General features: G+C 44.4%; 1 protein-coding gene across 1 annotated transcript in view; it reads left to right on the top strand.

The window, feature by feature from the left end:
- The window catches only part of CSMD1 (CUB and Sushi multiple domains 1), a gene marked incomplete at both ends in the record, with an annotated part of 1592168 nt that overhangs the window by 1357257 nt on the left and 210812 nt on the right, over positions 1–24099 (top strand). Inside the window, 3 exons of the mRNA XM_080710482.1 lie at positions 2040–2242; positions 20130–20321; positions 23931–24069. Of these exons, the coding sequence (XP_080566608.1) occupies positions 2040–2242; positions 20130–20321; positions 23931–24069 (534 nt within the window). The remainder of the gene's footprint in view (positions 1–2039; positions 2243–20129; positions 20322–23930; positions 24070–24099) is intronic.

Raw genomic sequence — 24099 nt, 5'->3', positions numbered from 1 at the left:
GAGTCCTGTGTGCCCACCTGGTGGCACTCGGTTATGGCCATGCCACGCAGGGTGTTCCCGCCACACGCCACACGTCTGCTCCCAACTGGGAGCCCCAGGCTTCCTATTCACTCTGTCTTATTTTTATCTCTTAAGTCGCCTTCCCGCTTCCCGATGTGCAGCATTCCTTCCTTCCTTATTTTGGTTGTTGTCCATTCTTTATCTCTCATTAATATTTAAGCCCCGCGATGGCAGGGCTCTCTTCTTGGTTAATTCATCACCTCCAACGTTCTTAGAGGTCAGCTGCCTGGCATGCTGCTGCTGCCCAGTAAACATCTACTGAGCTGCTGAACTCTATGGAAAAGGAAATGACAGACTCAGAGTGCTGATCAGCCTGCCGAATAATCAGAGACCACCTCGCGTCAGGTCACAGTTGCCCCTGTAGAAGTGTTCTCCTGGTCCTCTCAGCTGTTGGCCAGGAGGCCACAGAACAGGGTGTTTGTTCAGTGTGGAGAGACTGTAAGTCGGATCAGCAGGGAGAGATTAAAGATTGGTAGCAGTCTTTTCTGCCAGCCCAAGAAAGCCCCTGGGCCCAGTGCTCCAGAGCAGCCCTCAGAGCTCCACACACTGCTGGGAAGCAGAGACGACCTGTGCTTTCCTGGAGCACTGAAGAAACAGAAAACCCACGCCTGCTTGATAGTCAACTGACACGTGCTGCGTGGTTCAGCACAGCGGCCCTTCACGCTGCCCTGGGTAAAGGCTGACTGAGCGATCCAGCTGCCCACACCTACGTGAGGTCGGCTGCGGCGTTAACCACAGAGCGGCACTGCATGTTGTCCAGGGACATATGTGTGCACTGACACGTGTGAGCTGTCACTGGGCACGGGGAAGTCACACTGCACTGTACAAGGTTAGGAAGCGCAGATACTTGGCCATGAGTCGGGAGGGCTAGGCATATCTATGAGCGTCTCCTTTTAAAGAAAGATTTGATTTGAGACCAACAAGCAAATGGTGAACATGGGTGGTGATGGAAAATAAACGCCCGTATGTTCTGTACTTCCCTCAGTATTCAGTGTTATAGTGAATGTTTAAACATGTTACATCCATTGTTGTGTCACACAGGTGAGCTGGGCGTGCTCTGTGTATGTGATATGGGCAGAAGGAAGTCGCTGAGATTTGTGTGGTTTTGGACTTCGACTATCCTGATTTTCATCTTCCCTGTAGTTGATGTATAATAAGCAGAACATGGAAAACTATGCTCAGGAAATGCAGGCTTCCCCTGGCATTTGGCTACACGCTGATGTGTCTGAATCTATGTCGCCGGGGCAGCCTGCATGCGTGCTTGCTCTGGCATAGAGATGTTTAAGTTGTCCTGGGAATAGCTCTGCATCTAACAGAAATGTTTTAGGATGGCATAAAAAGTGAATTTATATTAGGTTTATCTTTCACTGCACTTGAGTCTCAAATAATGTACTTTAGAAACAGTATAAAATTTATAGAAAAATAAAATAAAACAAACAAAACACAGAACATCGGAGCCCACCATTGAGATCCAGGAAGGACCTTGCTTCCTGTGCAACAGCCTTCAGCCTCTCCCTCTGGGGGTGCTACCATCTGGTGGGCGTTTTAAGAACGACACTGAGACTCAAAAACTGTTTAGCTTAAAAGGAGGCTATGTCCAACTAATTTTGGGGTTGTCTACCCTGCCCTGGCCTGAATTATAAGAAGAAAGGGAGTTCCTTTAACTTTAAACTGATAGCTGAGCCTGTAGTTCAGCTGTCTGTCCATATTCATGACAGACAGAAGCAGTCCATCTACATTCTGATTTGACCCTCATGAGCCCAGGCTGCAACTCAGTGGGGCCCTGTGAGGGGAGATGCTCCAGGTTTTGGCTCAGTGGGGCCCTGTGAGGGGAGATGGTCCAGGCTGCATCTTAGTGGGGCCCTGTGAGGGGAGATGCTCCAGGCTGTAACTCAGTGGGGCCCTGTGAGGGGAGATGCTCCAGGCTGCATGACGAGGGCAGTGCTCTCTAACCCACAGCTCCATGATCTCTCTTTCAGCCTGCACTTCATCGTCTTTGACACGGAGCTGGCTCATGACATCCTGAAGGTCTGGGACGGCCCCGTGGACAGCCACATCCTCCTGAAAGAGTGGAGCGGCTCAGCGTTGCCCGAAGACATCCACAGCACCTTCAACTCGCTCACGCTGCAGTTCGACAGCGACTTCTTCATCAGCAAGTCGGGCTTCTCCATCCAGTTCTCAAGTAGGTGCCGGCCCCTTCTTTACCTTCACGCCAGAGCTTTCCACGGCCTCCCGTGATTACGGGACTCTGCCCTGCTCCCTGGCAGGGACGCAGCTTGTGTTAAGCCTAACTGGAATTCTAGAGAATGCATCCTCTAGAAGAGAAGATATCTCTCTTCTTACCTACTCCTGAATTCATGGCCGAGGCGCCTACCAGAAAAGCACATCCTAAGTTATTTAATGTAAGTTTTGCATAACATAAGAGACCCTAGAAATGAAGACCCTCAAAAAGAGAGGGCACTGTGTATTCATGGAGAGCCCCAGAGATGTGCTTCAAGAGCAAAGGGTGTAATCAGCCACAGACATCCCTGCAGGTGTATATTCACCTCTGGTCCTCATGTGCCGTCCACTGGACCTGTGGAGAGCCACTGTGGAGTGAGGGCTTTGTGGCTTCCCCTGAGAGAAGATGCGGAGATGCTGTCGTCAGGAGATAGGGCTGCACAGGCCAACATGGCCTCTTTCTTCCCTTCACCCAAATGCAATGGACCTATTTTGGGGTAGTGCATTCCGGCTCTGTTAGTATCCAAAGAACATTTGACATAGGAAATTCTGTCCATTATAAGACAGGGACAGGCTATGGGTCTACTTAGCTTTATGGCAAAAAAATATGATTTAACAGGTTTGAATTAATCAGTAAACATCTCAACGTGGGTTAAAGACAGAGATGGGACTTTGCACAGATGTACAATGTGTTTCTGGGGCTCCCCACACCTGGCAGGGCCTCCAGGCTCCAAACCAGCTGAGTCAGAGTGTGTGTGATGGCAGCTCAGAGCTCTTTACGCTTCAGATGTGCTCTGATCTCTCCTCTCAACTTCCCAGTTTAGGAGTGACCTGTGCGTTTCCCTCCTGGGGCTGAGGTTTCACAAAGCTGACATAAGATTGTAACCTCTGCTAAATTATTAGTGGGAGCCACATTTGCACACTTGAACTCTCACCTCCTAAAGGTCGGTTCTGTCTTCCCTGTCTAGCCCAAGTGTGTTGAGTGGTTTTCTAAGAACGATGAAAAGGAGGTTTTTTATGGCAGCTCAACCTTTGAGCACTTTTCTAGGAGCGCCAGCTAGCGGGGCGGGTGACTCGGCATGCTGGGGGTCAGCCATCCTCACAAAACAAGAGGAATCTCACACAAACACATTCCGACTCCATTTATCACTTGGCAGGTCACTGGTGAGCCATATTTAGGATTTACATAAGAAAATTGGCTTAGGTCAATTTAATGCTTTAAGAGGTTGCTAATGAAATTGAGGTTATAGTGTGCACAATTTCTTACCCTGGCTAAACTCTGCTCTGAGGAGGTAATTTGCACGCATACCCATGAACTAGCTCCTGTGTGCAGGAGTGTTTTCACCCATCAGTGGAAGAAACACCAAAGGATTTTTGCTCTATCTTGACATAGCAGTATTTTTGTTGTTGTTGTGACATGAAATTGTCCTTTATCTTCTAAAGTGGTGGTGGGGGGGGCATTGGAGATGGATGGACCTTATTAGGCAAATAAAAATTGATGGGATCCTGGCGTGATGGCACATGCCTGTAATTTCAGTACTTGGGAGGCTGATTAATTCATCAGTGTATTTAATCAAGAACACACCCACCAAATATTTCTGCAGAAATGAAATTTGAACAATTTTATTTTCCTCAGTTTCCTAAGTGTGTTCGATTGTCATTTTACTAGGTAAACAATGATTGGATGTTGGCAGATCCATCCGACACCTCTCCCCTGACCATTTCTTAGTTATAAAATCCTCAAGTCTGGTGTGTAGGTGGGGAGTGTCATTTTAGGGGTGAAAATATTACATGGACTCTCAGGATTTTTCTGCCTGAGTTTCCATGGAGATTGCCTTAAAAAGCCTACAGAAAGGAGCTAGCAAGGAATGGAAACTTTGGTATAAAATATAGCATGGATTGTGACTCAGGAAATGTTGGCATCCGTCCTGACCTCTGGTGAGACTGGCCTACTGCCTCTGCTCCTGTTGGGTCCTCAGCCTGGGACTGTCGGGTGTCCTGCTGCTCCAAAGGTCCACAGGGAGGTGGAGCCTGGGGACCTGCTGCTGCCCAGATAGCCAGATAGAGGTAGCGATGAGAGCAGAGGTGCGCAGGGTGGGAGTGGTTCTGTTGAAGCACAAATTCCCAAACTTAAACAAACACTGAGGGTCATCCCGGGTACTTTTATTACCCCTCTATTTCTGCATAAAGCCTCCCATTTGTACCCAAAGGTAGTTCCAACTCCTTGAATAGGCCCGACTTCTCCCCTGGTGGTGGTGGTGGGGTGATTGACTCTGCTAAGGGCATATTAGAAGTCAGTGTACTGAGGATTTGTGGCATTGCCTAAAGGTCAGAATAGCAGAATCCTCGATAGAAACATATTCATTCTCATAACTTTAAAGAGTTTGTGAAAGCAGTGGTAACATATCTAACTGGTAAAGGCTATGTAGGAGATTTAAATGTTCAAAGCATGAAAGACCATTCTAGCACCGTATTGAATACCATGATGAATTCAGAAAGAGGGCAGAAAGCTATACTTTTCAATTAAAACTATCAAAATAGTTCTAATTTGGCTGAGGATTTACCTTCATTAGGAGAGTGAGGTGAAACTTAGATTTTTATATAATTCTGCATTTATTTATCACTTATTTAAGGTGTTTCCAAAGTTCAAACTAATCAGCATATCTCTAGAAGAATCCTTGAGTAATTAAGGAAGAGCCCTGGTTCCAGCACAGATTTGGAGCAAATGTGCAGGACCCCACCAAGCACAGCCTCTGCTAGAGGGCAGGGAGCTGCAGAGGGCAGGGGCTAGGGAGGTGGTGGCAGAGGGAGGAGGGATGTCTCAGGCTGAGACGGGACTCAGAGAGGTCCTCTGAGTTCCCTGGTAGCAGGCTCCGCCTGGCTCTCTGCTTGGAGGAGCCCAGGTGGAGACAGAGGAGGAAACCCCACTGGGGGGCCACCTTCTAGATTCTTTCCTGAGCAATCCCTCAGGTCCATTCTAGTGCTTAGCCCAAGTGAGTTAGGATAGGACTCACGACCTATTAGAACCATGCTTTCTGAGGGCAAGATATCTTTAAATTTCTCTAATACAATTTCTAAAACATGGTAAGTTGTTGACAGGTCTTTGCTAATGGACTATGCTTCAAAAACTCTCAGGTGTGTAAAAGTTGAACACATCAAAAGACTTTGTCTAATAAACACCACTTCATTCGCTGTCAACGAGGGGTCCCAGAGCCCACTTCAGTTTGACTCAGTATTTTCTATGGTAAAGCCTTTAATAATAATATCTCAAAGTCTGTTTTCCTGATAAAGACCCCATCACCTTTAGTGAAGTGTCCACGAGTAGCTGAGAGTGAATGGCCTTTGCACAGTGGTTATTACCCTGATAACTCACTGCTGACTTACATCGTAGTATTTAATGCAAGATATGCGCCTCTGTTGACCTTCTGAATGTTAGAATATTATGACTTTATTTATATAGTTTACGACTTGATTTTATGTTATGACTTTATTCTGAGTGTTATTATGGCTTTATATAGTGTTATGTCTTTATTTTACCAATGAGTGCCTAGTATTTTGGTACCAGTTAGAAATCAGGCAGAATATTTTCATGTTATAAAATGGGAGACCCATTTTTTAGGTGAACACAATTTAATTTGTCCTCTGGAATGTTTTCTTGTTTAATTAAAAGCAATCATGCTCCCCCCTTCTATACACAGTAGGACAGGTGCGGTCTCCAGGGAGCGCGTAGGGCCATCACTGTCCCGTGTGTGGTGCCCCTGGCAGTCAGCGGATTGACGCGTGCCGCGTGGCTCTGTTTGCGTGCTCCTAATCACTTTATGGTGCACAGAGCGTCCGCCACTAGGCTGCTCGAGGAAAGCATCTGACCCTCGGAGGGCCCCCTATCCGGCCAGGGAGATGAGGCAGCCTGTGGGACAGGAGGGCAGAAGCTGACTACTGCAATTATGTTAATTGTTATCAGCCTGAACACTTTTCATTAAAGCTTAATGACCACTTAACCACGCATAAAATGCAAGAAAATGGAGTTGGGCACACAGATCTGACCTCTCCTCCAGGGTTAGACCAGCCTCCTCGCCGGCTGCCAGAGTCTCTGGCACCTCAGCCCTCCAGCCACTTTGCAGTATGGAGCCGTGAGATTGATTTCCCTGTAAATAATGGTAGTAACTTAGCAGCAACATGGCATTGCCTCCTCGTTTACTTTACTGAAAGATAATTTAATAGATGCATTTCATTTCTTACGAATTCATCTGTTGGGAATGACAGGAGAGGTCTTTGGCCCCTGACAGTTGCTTAACAGGGAGGGACTGTTTCTCAGGACATGGCTAGCAGAAGCCCAGGGAGGGTCGCTTCCCTTCAAGGCAGCACACAGCAGAGTCTCTGCCGCCTTCAGCCCTGTGCTCAGAGCCTCGGGGTGGGGGCGGTGCTGAGCACATGTGCTGCCCACACACTCATGCAGGCTGTGCATAGCTGCCCACCAACGTGCTCAGGTGTGGCTGGACATCACAGGAGTGTGATCATGTCCACGCTGGTTCCCTGGGTCACCCGGGCTGTGGCGGGGAACTGTTCCTGGCTATTTCTTTCTGATACTTAAGTCATCGGCTCTAGTAAGACTGTGAACATCTTAAAAGAATTTATTCATTTATTCATGACTGTGGACCCTTTAAATGAATGTATTACACCGCAGCCCTAGGAGGGTCTCAATGACAGGACCCCTGCCCCGTATTAGATGCACACAGAATGGTGCTGTGAGCTGTCATTAAGAGCGTTGAGAAGCACTTTTAGGGTGCAGATTGAGTCATACTTGGCAACATTAATCATTATTAAAGAGAATATAAGTTATCTGGGTGTTAACAGTGCCATCACTGATTATAAAACAAAGATGGACATGTGTACGTGTATATTCTATTCATATATCTTAGGTGTTAATCTTCACCATAAGAAAACCTTTGCACTCTGACGCACCGCATAGTATCGGAGGGGTCCTGGGTGTTTGCACGGGTATGTGTGATGTTTGAGTGAGTGTTAGAATAGGCAAAACAAGGGTTACTGTTTCTGGCCTGGATGTTCGCAGCCGCACTCAATTCTGTCAGCATCAGTTTGCTGGTTGATGGGGTTAATTGAGGACATACGGCTCTTTTCACCAGCCCGGGGCTTTGATGAGGCCCACCCTCACAGGTACGCAGCACACGGCTCTTTGATTTGTATGTTTCCTCTCAATTCAAGGGTGCGTGATTATTTATTCTCAGTACTGGAGATGTTAGACTCCAGGGAAGCATTATGTGATAAACGATTCAGTCTGCAGTTCTCAAATTAGATTTCTCCCTTTCTCTGGCCTCTTGCTTCACGCCACTCAATTCAAATTGACAACAGGAAGGTTCTCCTCACACTGGCTTGGCAGGACGGCGCAGGTGCGTACAGCGTGGGCTTGATGCAGAAACAGGAAGTCGGTGAGCAAGCCGGGCCACGTCCCTGCGCTCATGTTGTGATACGGCTGTCTTCCTTGACTGCAGTCCCCCAGGTTATGGGCACTGGACATCATAAAGCAGCCGCTTGCCATCAGTAGGACAGGTGAATCTGCAAAGTGCTAAATGGAACATCTAATTATCTCTTCCCCTTAAGTCTGTCATATGTTGATGGCCACATTTCTGTTGCCCACACCTACTAGACAGTAGAGAATCAATTACATCGTCATTTGTCAGTGTGAATGAATACTTACACGTTAATCTTTGGAGGATGAGTTGATTGCTTAACGTACCTATTATTTTATTTATTTTAAACTAAAATATAAATAACTGGATGAAGGCTACTTTAGTTTAATGAAGATGCATAAAACCGGGATTTTGTGGTGCATTTAAAGTTTAATATTAGCACTACTATTTGTCATAAAGTGCTTTTAAAGTAACTTTAAGAAGCGGGCTATTTTTAAACATCAAAGGACATACTTGGTTTTCCCAGCGATGTTTATTTTGACATGATGAAAGCAAAATTGGTGATTAGTGTTTTGTGTCAGAACATTCAAAATTGCTTTACTAAAGATAAATTAGTTTATTTCTTAAAATAGTCTTAAGAACTTAAGAGGCTAAAGTTCTGTGGTGGACACTATTAGTCTATCACATCTCTGTAATTCTCAGTTTCAATTGAACAACCACATAATATATTTTCATGGCTAAAATATTTAAACATTTGCTGTCAAGAAATAGGAAAATTATAACATACGCTTTGCCTAAAATGGACATTTGCTATCTAAGATTAATATTTTTTTCCAGTAACTGATTATAAGCCTGTAGAATAATTCAAATGTAAAGGTCTAATGTTATAATATGAAGAGGAAAACTAGAATTCAGCTAAGACACTTGATTAAGCAATATAAAAAGTACCAACGTGATTATTAATCCAAGTCACATATGAATTAAAAAATGAAGACGTGGGGGCAGGGGTTTGCTACCTAGTTTAGTAGCTGAAATGTCCCATAACAGTTCTTGAATATTATATTTTATTTAATTAGCTAGAAATATTTTCATGGACTTCACACTGGATTTTGCTTGTAATGCGATTCACATGCCCTGTGGTGAAAATCAAAATGATTGATTTATTTCTGTTACAAGCTAAATTTTTTTTTAGTTTATACAATTCAATTTAAGCTTCTGTTTGAGAAGTATACTTTATGACACGGTTTCATGGCTATTAAGTTCCCGTTAAGCTTCCAGATCATAAAAACAAATGTTCCACTTAGAAACATTGTCACAAACACTCTGGAGGAGATCACAAGGGGTGTTTAATTTTTTCTTGTAATAATGTCACTATTTCTGTTTGTACATCTGCTAGAGCACCTAGGTTTCCTCTGACAACTGACATCTTTCACGTTTTGCTACATTTAACACATCTGCCCAGGGAATCCTTGTCCTCCTGTGTATCCAGTTCTTTTCCCCTGATGACAGCATGCGAATTCATAGAGTGTCCTGGAGTAAATAGAAATTATGTTAACTGATAAAAAATTGTGTTGTTGTTTAGTATTTTTAAATAATTATTATTTAAAAATAATACTTATAGCCGGGCGTGGTGGCGCACGCTTGTAATCCCCGCTCTTGGGAGGCTGAGACAGGAGGATCACGCTCGTTCGGAGCCAGCCGCGCTGGCTTAAGAGACCCTGTTTCCACATAAAAAAGTTAAAAAAAAATAGGTCTGGGAGTGTATCCCGGAGGTAGAAGGGCTTCCAGGAACCCCAGTACCACCAAAATAAATAAATAAATAAATAAATAAATATAATATAATACTTATAACCAGCAGGGGCGCTTCTGAGGGCAGATACCATGCACCTTTGAATTTGGCAAAATTTACCGAGAATTTTACTACTAGGAACAATATACAGCTTTCCATCATGAAAGTACATTAATAAATCTATGACTTCTGTGAAGAGTTGAGTCCTGAAAAATATCCCTTAGAGTTATGAAATTTGGCACATAGATACACATGCTTTTCCTTCCATAAAAGAATCATAGAAATAAAATGACTAGAATTCAGTGTACATAATTGAAGTCAATATTAAATTCAGTAATATATTTTAGTTTAACTTTTATTTTGTGGAAGAAAGTATAAACTCACGTCCAGTTATAAGAAATAAAACAAGAATCCAGCATACGTAGCGTCACCCCGTTTTCCCCATGACAGCATCTTACAAAACTAGACCAGAGACCTGAGAGTTGACACCGATGATGTCAATCCGCAGAGTCCTTCCCTAAGACCATCCTTTGTTCCTTCTTTGTGGCTGTATCGTATTCCACGGCGTGAGTGCGCCATAGTTTGTCCATATGTGCACATGTTGAGGACCCGCGGCTATTTCCAAATTGGAATTACTATAATTAAACATTCGTGTCCAGATCTTGTATGAATATTAGTTTTCATTTCTCTGAGATAAACTCACAGATGTGTGACTGCTGGGTTGAATGTTTAGTTTCTAACTGTAAAATAAATTTCATAGTAGTTGTACTATTTTATGCTCTCGCCTCCCTCTCCTCACGTTCTTCCCACCAGCGATGAATAACTCGTTTCTCTGCATCCTCATCAACATTTGACATGCACACACTCCCTCTCCCCTTATTTCCCTCTTATTCTCCTTTTCCTCCTCTTCTTCCTCTTTTCATTCTTTCTCTTTTTCCTTCTTCCTCCTACTCATTCTCCTTTTACTTCTGTCCTCTTCCTCCTCCCTTCTTCTCTTCCTCCTTCCTCATTCCCCGCCTTTTTCTTCTATCCCCTTCTTCCTCTCCGTCTTTCTCCTCCCTTTTCTCCTCTTCCTCTTTCCTCCTTCTTTTCCTCCTCCCTCCTTCTCCTCCTCCTTCCTTTCTACTCCTCCTCATCAATCTCCTTCCTCATCTTCCCTCTCCCCCCTCCTTCTCCCTCTTCCTACTCCATTTTCTCCTCTCCCTCCTCCCTCTCCCTCCTCCTCCTCCTCTCCCTCCTCCCTCTCCCTCCTCCTCCTCCTCTCCCTCCTAGGCTGTGCTCATGGAAACACAGTCACAGCCTTTGCCCTTCCCTGAGGGCCCCTGGCTCTGGTTCTGAATTTCCCTACCTTGCTTAGGCTCCTTCTGTGCTTCTCCAGTGGTAATATTTATACCTTTTACCCCACTCCAATTAGCCTTTTAAATTTTCCCTTGAGTGTCCATTGTATACATCTTAATACTAGTGTTTTGCCTGGTTCCGGCTTTCACGCACCTTCTCCCAGGCCATAGCTTGGCTTCATTCACCTAGGCTCCTATGGAATCAGAGAATTTTAAGCTTTAATGGAAGCCTTTTAGTCAACTTCTCCTGTGCTTGGCGTTTTTGTCCTTATCTCTAGGAATTACCTGCTGGCCCTAAATCACAAAGACTTTCATTTTCTGCCTTTCGGGAAGTTTTATGGATTTCTCTTGTATATTTTAGAGACGTGATTCATTCTGGGTTGAGTGAAGTCTTCCGTTCTGTGTCGCGCTGGTTGAGTCTGTTACTCTAGCACTCTAGACCATTACTCAGACAATGCCAAGGGAAGATGCATCAACCGTGTGTCTTCCTGGGCACTGGAGCCACCTCGCCCTCTGCTCTTGAAACGATGAGCTCTCAGGAGCCTCGGTATCTTTGCTACTTTCAGAAGAGACAGGAGGAATGTTCCCACTGAGTTCAGACCATTGACAGCAGAACCATTGAGTGCTTAAGCAATTGCACTCGATTCACCAATCTGACTAGCACGGGTAGAGTGGAAGCTTCGTTATGTCACCTGTGTACACACCACAGATTCAGACATGGACTTGTGATTCTAAATGAAAAAAGACGCTGCGCACCTAAGCTGCGCACTGACACCGCGCCGTAAACTGTAATGGAACCAAGAGACTCCCTGCCCGTTTCTGAGCCCGTGAAAGCCACATTCACGTCATGTCCTAATTCATCCCTGTTCCCAGTGTCTGAGTCACGCAGTGAGTCCTGCAGCTCAGAGCAAATAGCGGAGTGAGGCTCGGACCCTCGCTTCGCGGAGGTCATGTCCTAGCAGAAGACCTGTGAGTGTCCAGAGGACTTGAAAATCCACCTGCTGAGCAGCCTGAAATGAAGTCATTGTGTTTTTCAAACCTTCAGATTGTGTGTCGTGGTTAATACCCACGGTGCAAGAGTGTGTGCTCCACGTGCGGTGTCAGCGTGACGCGGCAGGCATTCGGGACACCCACTGCTCGTCGTGGAGGCAGTGACTAGCAGCGCTGCTTCAGGGGTACCTGAAGCAGGATGCCCCCATTTCTTTCTCAGAAACCGCCGCCATCCTCTTGTGTAGCACCTCGCCTTCGCTTCCGACGCGACTTGATTCACTTTTACTGATTTTGATTTCATGTGTGGCAAGGACATCAGCATGGGTGGAAGGCAGCCCTGGCCCCATTCTGGAATCCCTTTTTCCTTTCATTTCCTATGTGTGCTCTCTCGGAAACTTAGGTGGCCTCCTTCAGCCGTGTGGAGAAGGGGCACTGCTCCCCACTCCTTGCACCCTCTCTGGACCGCCTCCCCTTGGCCACCTGGGTGTCTGCTCTTCTCTCCTGCTGGGTCCCCCGTGGCCCGCCACGATCCCAGCAGCGGCATCCGTCTGCCCAGCGCTGTACTCAGAGCTCGCCTGCCCTGTCACTGTGTGTGTGGCTGCCCACCTGTCCCTCATCTGCCTCAGGGCCCAGCTCCTTGCCTGTCCTCCCCCCGGCCACCCTCATCCCACTGCAGGTGCATGCCCTTCACTGCCTGGGCAGGGCTGTCACAACGAAGGCCGCCTGGCTCATTTTCCTCCTGAGCTGGTGGCCTTGGCCCCGAGTCCCTGCACATTCATCTTTGCATGACCTTCAGGGCCTTCCCTGAGCAACCTGGATCCCAGTTTCTCAAAGCCCACGGGCCTGCGCCCTGTCTTAGTCTGTTTTCTGCTGCTATAAAATAAGACACGAGGCTGGGTAATTCACAATGAATGGGGATGCGTTTGGCTCGCGGAGCTGGAGGCTGGGAAGTGTCATTTTAGCTGCAGACGTGGTGGATTGATCCGGATGCAACAGTAACAGGAGAGGGAAATGAGCGGCTTGCTCTTAATAACTGCAGGAGAGGGCATGGGGGCTTTCCGTGCAGGTTTTCAGATCAGGTCTGCTTCCCCGACCCCTTTTATACAAGTCTGTACTTTCTCACGTGTAGGCTGAGCCCACATATGTTGACTTTTAGAATAGTGCACATTTTGTTTGCATTGATGGTTAGATTTTAACCTGACTCATAAAAATAATCTTGCACTAGACGTTTTTCTGAGCCTGTCATTCCATCAGTTGTTGTAATAGTATTTTTGATCTATTTCTAGACTTTTCCTACAAATATATATATATATATATATATATATATATATATATATATCCCTGAGGTATTTAAAAATATGTATCGCTGAATTTCAGCAAAGTTTTCTGAAATAACGTCTGACTATGAACTGAACATCACACTTTCTTCTTCTGGGTATCAATTGTAAATGTCAGTTATTTTATCATAATTAGTTTATACCAATGTGTTAATTCAGGTTCATATTATATCTAGTATATGTTTGAATTTTTGTGAAATAATTTTCTGGAGCATCCTTTTTCATGACATGGTCAAGCGTATAAAGCCTATTAAAATACTAGTGTGTGCGTGTGTGTGCGCATGTGTGTGCACGTGTGTAAGCATGTGTGCACATGCGTGTGCGCGCGTGTGTGTGTGTGTGTGTGTGTGTGTGTTTCTTACTTGCAGTTGAGTCCAGGGTCACTCTACTTCTGAGCTATATGCTCAGCCATTTTTATTTTGAAACAGGGTCTTGCCACTTGCTGAGGCTGTCCTCCAACCTGTGATCCTTCTGTCTCCCAAGCATGTATCACCAAACCTGGCTTAAACTGATACCATTTATTCAGTACTTTTTTATGAACCAACTCTCAGGAAAAAGTACTCAAATCATTCACCCAACCTATATTTATCACATCCCTCCGTATCGAGCCACTGTGCCGGGTGCTGGGTCTATAGGACAGTAGTGTCTGAACTCAGACATCCCAGCGTCTGCTGAGGGTGACAGGAGAACAGAGGTGGAGATGGTCTGTGGGGAGAAGGGGGGACTTGTGCTGGAATGGGAGGTCCTAGACAAATACCAGGAGCTGAGTGGGGGAGGTGACAGTACCATTTACAGAGAGAGGAAATGGCGAACAAGTTACTCATTACCTAGTGACTTCATTCAGGGGTGAATTAAGTAATCTCATGGACTGCCTTGTGACAGCTCAGATCTGGGGTCGGTCTACCCCCTCTGCATTTTCTACCACTCCCCCTGCCCCGTCAGCATCAACCCTCCCTGAAAATTCCCAGCTCTTGAGAAAATGCCCAACCATGTGGGCTCACATGTTCCTGAAGAGAGCCAGGCTGGCTCTGCACCAGGGGCAGCAGGCGGGGCTCCTGGGGTCTCTCTGTGCCTTCTTGCTGCCGCTCAGGGAACTGCTGGAGGTTGAGCCTACACTCACGTGTCACTAGAATGTTCCATAGGATTCTCAGGGCTCACATTTATAATACTTAGAACTTCATATTCTTGCATTAAAGAATAGTCACCCAGCCTGTGACAGACCAGGGTTCTGATATGCTTGGACTCACAGCCACAGGCAGAGCTGAGTTCACGCTGCCCCATGGGGTCCTTAGTCCTGGCTGGCTGTGTCGGGCTGATAAGCTTTCCCCAAGATTCCACAGGAGAGCCCGCCTCTGCTGCTAGATTGGCTTAAAGTAACCCGGCATACTTCCTAGCGCTAAGTTCTGTGTCCATGCACTGGGAACTCACCCCTTCTCCCACAAAAGGTGCTTGTGCAAGCCACCCCTCCTCCTCTTTGGCCGACACACAGTCTCTGATGAAGGTCTGGTCTTCATCCAAGGGAACCTGTCCCTTCCCCAAGCTGCATCTCATAACTAAGAGGATGGCTCCTGACTGCTGAGTCCAAGGTCCTATCCACCTGACACAGCACCCAGAGAGAGAGAAGAAAAGTATGAGCTGCCAGGGGTACACTCAGGTGCACACACACACATGCAAATTATTGTCTTAATTTAAAACTATAGCTTTCTTCACAGGTGGATACGACTTGTCCTCCAGATGCAGGCTCCCTTCTGCTTCTGCATGTGATACAGATATTGCTCTGTGCATGCTCGTGTGATGGCCTCAGAGGTATCCTCTGCAGGGATGTTTTCATAGCACATAGTTATACCAGGGAGCCTTTTACAGCAGTTATCAGTGTCAGACACTATTTGGTTTCTCTAAATGTTTTCAGTCTGAGGTTGACTGAATCGGTGATGCAGATTCCTTGAACATGGAACCACAAACACAGAAGCTAACTGTGCTCCAGCGAACCAAGAGCTGTGTCAGTACATCTGTCTGAAATGATGGATAGAATCATGCAAGGCAGATTGTGTTTATTTAATAGAATGTAGCTTAATCTTTTAGTTTCTTATCAAAATAGGAAAAGAACATAACCTTGTGTCTACTTTTAAAATATATTTCATAGGATTTCCAGGGTCAAAAGTGATTTTCCCTCATTGAAAAGCTAGACGCTGTCATCATGGTTTCTCTTTGCCCAGCATCTCAACAATGTCCTCGCTGCCCATTGCAACAGAAAGGCAGATTCCTAACAAAATATTGGGATTGCTGAAGCTGATGGGAATGCTTCTGGATAGAGCTGGGCAGGTTGTGGAGACATTTATTTCTTTAGATACAGACGGAGCTGCCCAAGTGTCTTTATGACATGAAATTCCCAGGGAGGCTGTGGAGAAGTGAAGAGCACAGCACCCTCCCCTAAGGGCCAGATCCTCCTCCCTAAAAACGGTACCCTGACCTGGGAGCCAGCTCACTCGTTCCTTAAGGCAATGGAGAAATAAAGTGCTACTAAAGGTATTGTATTTCTTCGTATGGCAAGAAACTAGGAAGATTCAGAGTCACCAAAAAATTCTCACTTGGAACAAAAACATTTAAGAGAAACAATGAGTAAAAGGTATGTTGTAACACATAAAAGAATACAATCATAAAAGAGAAATGAGAGTGTGGGTTATCAGTAACTCCTCTCTGACCCGGAAGGTTGAAAAGCAATTTCTGCCCTCATTGTAGTGTCTCTGGTCGGGGCTTTCATGTTAGTGTGGAATGAGGTCTATTGCCTTTGCAGGGAACCATCTTTCCACAATTCATAACCAGAGGAAAATAAAATGAAATTTATTTCAAAGATCCAACTGATGTATTTCCCATGATATTGTTTAAAGTTTCTCTTTCTTCTCCCAAGTCTTCTTATTGCCTTTTTAATACAATCTGGATAACCCTAGCAACTTTTTATTTTTATTTCAGAATTCTAAAAGGGAAGAAAAGAGTTTGTTTCAATCTGAGAAAACCTTTGTGGTGGATGTCCTACTGATCTCAAATAATATTTGAGATGTGCAAGCACATGGATCCTCTCTAGGAGCAACTCGGCCATTTTACTACTGCTCCCAAGCTTATTTAATTGGCATAAGCTTGGAGCTAGTCATGTAGTCCCTGTACTTTGATTTAGTATATGGCGCCAACTTAAGGGGAACATCACTTTCAATGACATGCTGTTATTATTACTTTAGGTATTCCAAGTCACAGTTTGATTGAGAAATAGAAAAGGCACTTTTAAGAATGAACAAAATCTACCATCGAAGGACACATAAACATTGGTAGAAGCCATTCTTTCATGTGCTGATATTTCCTGGATCATTTGAAGGATTTTTTAAGAGATTTCTTGGAAAAAATGTACTGTATGATTCCATGCATTTAGACTACAATGAATTTAGTGGCGATAAAGAAATGATCCTTTCTTTGTGGAAGACTGTGAGGAGCCTTTGATGCGAATGTGCGATGGGTCTCCAAGGGGGAACTAGCGCACATGGTATTTGTTTAGGGGCAGGTACCTCTCAGAAGAGTATCCTATAGCACCCCCGTCCACAGGCTGATGTGTCTGCTGGAATGTTCTTCCTGTACAAGACCTTGGCACCTTTGGGTCAAGCTTCTCCATTGAGTAGCAGGTATCGTTACTTGTAAACATATCAAATAAAAAATTGGGAAAGAAAATCAATAAAAGCATTTTTTGGTTTTAAAAATTGTAATGAGAGATTTTATCTCTGATCTCCACAGCTTGCCTTCTCATCTTCCATTTCTAAATTCTATGAAAGTTATAAAATACTTTATATAAATTTTGCTATATTCTCCATGGATGCTATACTACTGTTACTATATATGAATTACATATATATGAAACTATAATATTATATGAACCAAAGTAAATTATAACTTAGAAATGGCTATTTAATCATACACATGACCATTTGCCTGGGAAAAGGGTGAATTTTTTTTCAATGCATAAAACTTTGTCCAATGAGCAAAACTGGAACTGTACCATGACATTTGCTACTGATGTTTTTCCCTGGGGTTCAGGGAAACCTTCACACCAGTACAGTCCAAGCGGCTGCTACATTCTGTGGGAATCTGACTCAGAGAGAAGCCTCGGTCAGTGTAAAGCGCACTCATGCCTGGGTGGTGGCCGCTAGGGGAGGACACTTAGTAAGGACGGCTAAGTGAGTAGTCGTGTGGTCCAAAGAGCAGAACGCCCAGGGAGGGTCAGACTGAAGTATACCACTAAAAGGCAAGCATATCAAGTTGGCTTCAGAGTCGCATCCAACTCATGCCCTTCTGAAATGACAATCAGCGAGCACAGGAGTGTGGGCATTTGAGAGCACAAGCATTCAACAGCAGCACAATAAGAATTTTCAGGGCATCATCTATGCAAGAGCTAAAGGAAGGATGGCCCAAGGACCAGTGACTGGAGAATGTGTGCAGCAGGAAGGAGTTCTAGGATGCTATGAACTGACAGGGCGCCACGCCCGCACATGCACAGCTCTCAGAAACAACCCGGAGGAGAAGAGAGAAAGTCAAAGGAGCAAGTGTGGGATTCTGATTACATAAAGTGCGAGGCATACATTTATGATAATTATCCAGAAAAACCAGGAAATGATAATAATGTAGTTTGGAGTAGTCATTTAAGAGCAGAGAGGGGCTGGGCTGGGGAGAGGTGACGATGTGTATTGATCACATCCACGCACTGCTGACACTGTATCTTAGAGCGGTGGTGATGCCGCCGTTCATTTGATTTTCTTGCTGTGTTATAGATACATGAATGTATATATTTCACATACAGTCAAAACCAATTAGAGAAAAATACTGAGTAATTAAGACAGCTCCTGGCCTCAATTAGTGGTGGAAGAGGAGGGAGGACTGTTAGCCGGCCCTCATACTTCATCTTTCCAACTGACCTAATTACGTAGATATTAGTCCCAATTTTACTGAGCAGTTAGCGGAAGATCAGTGAGCATCAGTGATCATTAAGAGCTAATTAAGTCCTAATGAGCGGCGCTGGGGTTTTAAGCCGCTCTGAACACCACAGGGCCCTTGATGTCGGTACCTGCTACACTCTCCAGTGGGGCTTTGATCCTTTATCTGCGTCTTTCCAACTTTCTTTTGTCTCCTCTTGTTCCTCTGTTAGGCTAAAAAAAATCCCTTCATAGTTAAGAGCAGCTATTTTTCTTTTCATTACTCTTTTAACTTTTTATTTTAAAGGATTTTATCTACACACACACACACACACACACACACACACACACACACACGTTCCAGAATTTACAAAACCAAAAGCAAAACCTGCTCCTTACTTTGAACGGGAAAATATTATAATAGACTGGGAGGGTGTGTATGTGGAGCAAGTCAGCTGTCCCCCTTCCTCTTGTTAGTATAGAACTCGACGCCTACCTGGGGACACTTCACAGGAAAGGAAAACTTGGTCCAGGGTCTGATAAGCAGTGGAGAGGAAGAAACAAGTCTTTCTGGTTGGAGTTAAAAGTGGGGGAAGATGGGATTTGCAGCCTTGTGTCTTTGGCTGTGTTTTCCTGTTTTTTGCACAACACTCATTCTGTTCCACGTGTCCTTGAGATGATGGGTTTCAAAGCCCTGGAACAAGGTCTGGGTCAAGGCCTTCTCCTTGCCTGGGTGGGCGGGGTGGGCTCTGCCCGTGCAGCTCAATATCAGGAGCTCCCATGTCCAGGAGCTGAATGTGAGATCCTGGTCTTCAGAGCCTAACGCCCAACACCCTACACTTCCAGCAATCCTCAAAGCCCCAGCTGCAAAGTATAGTTGTCTCTGCAGACCCACACACTACTGACTTCATAGTCCTAATTTTCTTTATTCTTTTCTTTCATTTTATTTGTCTCTGTCTCTTTGTCTATCTCTCTTCTTTTCCTTTTATCTTGAAAAAAGAAGAGAAAGAAAGGGAAAAAGGAAGATTATTTTTTGAGCTTTTGTAAAACTTAGGGCAGCAACCAGGCACAGTGGCATATGACTATAATTCCAGTATTTGAGAGTCTGAGGCAGGAGGTTTGCAGGTTCAAAGAGAGCCTCGACAACATTGCAAGACTCAAAACATGCTGGGGCTCTGTTTTATAAACATGCTGTGGAAATCTTACCTTCTTCCAGATTTAATTCTAACTAGCAAGACTCCTCTCTTCCTTTCCATTGCCTGTAAGACCCAGAATGGCAGTTTCCCTCACTATGAAGTGTCCCCAGGTAACTTGTAGCTAGAAAAGCCCTAGGTTCAATACCCCACATTACCAAACAAAAGGAGGAGGAGGAGGAGGAGGAGGAGGAGGAGGAGGAGGAGGAGGAGGAGGAAGAAGAGGAGGAGAGGAGGAGGGGGAGGGGGGAGAAGAGGAGATGATGATGATGGAGATCAGAGTGGCCACACTGGAACTCTTTTGAGAGTGCAAAGGGGTTGCTGATAATAACCCAGGCAGTCACTCCTGGGCTTTCAGGTCAGACTCATCCCCTCTGGCTCCCTCCCTTTAGAACTACAACCCAGGATGAGTGTTGGCGCCCTCGAGGGCTCAGACCTTAAAGGAACTCTTCCTATTTCATTTTGCTTGCGCTTTGAGCTTTTCTTGACGCTGGTATTTCTTCATGAGCCTATTTAATCTGCAGTGTGTTTTTATTCAAATATTTTAAAAAGAAAATCAACATGTGTGGGTATACTAAGCATAACATAAGCTTAATATATTCATAATTGATTACAGTTCAATAAGAATTTGATAGAATGTGTTCAATGCAGCACTCTCAAAATGCATGTTATTGAATGAATCCCTAGGGAAAAAAATTTTTATATGTCCACTCACAGTCAGCGGTTCCTGACTCTGTCAAGGAGCCCGCCACCCACGGGAGGCCACGCCCACCAGCGTGGAGACCCGGATGTTCCACTTGACCTGTCACCTTGTGTTCTTTGCAGCATCTGTTGCGTCCACCTGCAATGACCCAGGGATGCCCCAAAACGGCACCCGCTATGGAGACAGCCGGGAGCCCGGGGACACCATTGCCTTCCAGTGTGACCCTGGATACCAGCTCCAAGGTCAAGCCAAGATCACCTGTGTGCAGCTGAACAACCGGTTCTTTTGGCAACCAGATCCTCCTACGTGCATAGGTACCAGACATCAAAAATGGAAAGATGGTATTTGGAAATCAATGCATGCTACCATTAAGTTGCTCTGTTAGTGAGTTATTTCTTCCAACATGTGTTTCAGGAGTTTCTTAAATGTCCTTGGGCCAGGTGAGGTGGCACGTGCCTATAATTCTGCTTCTTGGGATGCTGAGACAGGAAGATCACAGGTTCCAGTCCAGCCTCAGCAACCTAAGGAGACCTTGTTTCAAAACAAAACTAACAATAACAGCCAAATAAAAAGGGCTGTGGTTGTGGCTTGGAGTTAGAATGCCTCTGGGGTCAATCCCCAGTACCACAATAATAAAACAACAAGCAAAGATGTCTCTGGGCTCTCTGAAGCTATATTAAAATTTCCCCATAAACCTTTGAACTTTATTTTATTAGGAGAAATAAAAGAAGTGGTTTACTTAATGTACAGTAATTGACATTTATCTACCATTTCCTGCCCTTAATAATTCTTGTACAAATACAGAACAAGCAAACTACTGTAATTTAAGATTCTAGTTGACTCAAAATTCATAATGCTACCAGTGCTGATTCTCATTTTTAATATAGAAGCATGCCCTTAAGCAAACCTACTCACTAAAAAGTAGTTTTTCTTTTCAGATGTTTTTCTATACTATCAGTATATTTTAAATAGAATTCTGAAAGCTAGTAATTATGCTGCTGCTGTACACATGAGGAAAAAAGAGAATCTTATTTCTAAAATTCATTAAAATTTTATTGTTTGAGGTTACTAAAAGAATAATAAATGATTTGGTAGATTCAGTTTGAATCTCCATCTAAGAGGATCTATCACAAATAGAAATTTAGGGAGATATATTCTTTATAGAAAATAGCAATTTCATGTAGCTTGTTTCTTCATTCAATTCAATATTTGACCACGAAACACCTATTTAGTCCATCTTCAGTTTTGAAAGAAACTGTAGTAAAGTTTATTATTTTAATGAACTCTCACAGTTTAATTAGTACTTCTTTGTAATCTGCAAAATGTGAAATGCGATTCATCTGTGAGGAGAGGAAGTGGCATGGGGGTATAGTCAATGGGCCATTTGCACAGGACCTGGAGGAGCTCTGTGCACTGAATGAGGCCCTTGTCCTGCGCACAGAGCAGAGAACCTCCTGTTCCTGCAGAGCTGCAGCTCACACTGCCTGCCTTGTGAGCAGCCCCGCTTGCCAGGGCGCCTCAACAGAGGAGGTTTGATGGCCCTGCTCATTAGCATCCTCCACCTGGCCTGAGACCCCGAGTTGGGCTCACTTAAGGCTTTGAGAGTGCGCACATGGCCAACTCCTGTGAGCGGAGTCATGTGTCTTAGTCCAGGACGACTCACAAGGTTTCTGCATGTTCTTTTTAAAAGTGAAGTAATTACTTGTCAACATAAACATCCTTTTAAACCTTGGTTCTATTTTTAAATTAGCAAAGGCTTTTCCTCCATCCAAGTTGTGTGTTTTTAAGCTCATAGACCGAAACATTAAAAAGCAATGCAACAAAGGAACTCATCTTTTAAGGGTGATTTAGCACACTGTGTTAACTTAAACACATACTTGTAAGATTTGAGATCTGCCCACCGTTGTTATGGTCTGTGAACTCCTCATCGCTTAAGTTATCTTAAGCAACTGAATGTTTTGAATGTCAGCTGCAAAAGCATGTAGAAATAATTATAAGCAGTTGGATAATCACTGATTTGAGTAACACAGATATTATGTAACAGAAAACGGGAAGATGTATATTTGGGAATAAATGAACATTATATTTTCATTACATTGCACAGTTTACTCTTCAGAAATGAGGTTGGTTTGTATCCTTTGTAAAATATTTTCATATTAGGACATCAGCTAATCATGTGTTGACACGCAAATTCTGCTCTGAAGATTGCAGATGCTTTATTTTTTTACCATGTCCTTTATTAAAAAATAATGCAAAGTTCTTGCAGATGTTTTATAAGTTATTATAAAGTAAAGCAAAATCAAGAGGAAAAAGCTGTCCTGTTTTTGCCTAGAGGAATGTGCTATTAATATAAACATGAACAAATAAATTTCACCATTACCTTAGAGATGTAATAATCTATTTTAAATATTTTAGAATGAGGCCGTCCTGAACAGGTCTTTACCAAACTGCAGGCTTTCTCTGTAGATTATGCCACCCTCGGCGTGGCCCTGAGTTTTGCACGACTCTGCAGTGTCTCCTTTGCAGACACCTCTCCCCAGGCTCACACCAGCACCTCTGTCTAGCAGTTCTTGGTTTGAATCTTCCACTGAAGATTTCATGACTTTCTTATTGTACAATTTGGTTGCTTCAGCCTTTTCCTTTTTATAAAGAGAGCTGCAACACACATCCTTGTTTTAAAACTCGCCCTGATTATTGATGAATGATATGTTTCTACAAACACGGGACATGTTTTGACATTTTTCAGAACTCTTTCAGAATGGCTGCACCGGTTTCCAATGTCATCACCCATGTATGTTTATTTTTCCTGACTCATAAAACCATAATATAGGATTATTTTAATCTTATAATTCATATGCACAAAAAGTGATAAACCCTTTCTGTTTTTAAATGACATTTTAAATTGATGATGAGGCTGAACTCTTTTTTTCTTTTTCTTTTTTTTCGTGTAGTATTGGAAATTAAAATCAAAGGAATCCTACTTTTCTGCTTCTGAGCTACCGCCCCATCCCTTTCTGTTTTTTGTTGTTGTTATTTGTTTGTTTGTTGGTGGTGGTACTGGGGTTCCTGGAAGCCCTACCTCCGGGCTACGCTCTCAGACCTCTTTTTTTATATATTTTTATTTGGAAACAGGGTCTCTTAAGCCAGCGTGGCTGGCTTCGCACCTGCATGGGACTCCTGTCTCCGCCTCCCAATTGCTGGGATTACAAGTGTGCGCCACCACGCCCGGCGTTGTTTGTTTTTTGAAACAGGGTTTTACTAAGTTGTTGAGAGTCTTGCTACTTGCTGAGGGTATCCTCCAACTTGCAGTCCTCTTGCCTCAGCCTCCCAGGTGTTGGGATTATAAGCATGAACCACCATATCCATGGCTCTTTTATTTGTTTTAGCTTTTTTTAATGTAATTATTGGCCTTTTTTTTTTTCTAGATTGGCCGTTTACTTTTCTTTCCCTTCCTCCTGCCACTGTCTGATGCCCTCTTGCTTTCTCTCGCTTTTTCTAGATCACTCTCCTGACCTCTCTCTTGCTCCCCTGATGCACAATCCCAGCAGCTCCTTATCTGCTGGCCATTTTCCTCCTGGATTGCTGTGTCCTCCTTACCCGTTCTCTTCCAAAGGCCTAAAGTGGGCTTCTTCTTTTGCTTTTTATGGAACTAAGTCTTCAGAGCTGAGGTCACTACTTTCTAACTCCAGGAGTGACTCCCTCAAAAACCTCTGCATGTCCAAATTTTTACTCGGCCTGCAATCTCCTTTTCCGATGTCTGAATTGTCCTGAACTCTAAAGAACAAAGATGTACCCTGAGTTTGCAAAACGTTCATTTGGTGGCAAGGGTCTGAGCTCAGCGGAGTGAACAATCGCATGCTTTAATGTGGAAATGTCCTGTGTCTCTCCCCTAACTCGGCCTCTCTTGCTCTTGTTGATGGCAGCTGCGTGTGGAGGGAACCTGACTGGCCCCGCGGGAGTCATCCTGTCCCCCAACTACCCGCAGCCGTACCCGCCTGGGAAGGCGTGCGACTGGAGAGTGAAGGTCAACCCCGACTTTGTCATCGCCTTAATGTTCAAAAGGTACCGCTCTGGCAAGATAAGTGTCATGCC

This window comes from Muscardinus avellanarius, assembly GCF_963383645.1.
Source record: "Muscardinus avellanarius genome assembly, chromosome: 14".
NCBI lineage: Eukaryota > Metazoa > Chordata > Mammalia > Rodentia > Gliridae > Muscardinus > Muscardinus avellanarius.
This window is presented reverse-complemented; position numbering and strand designations above follow the sequence as displayed.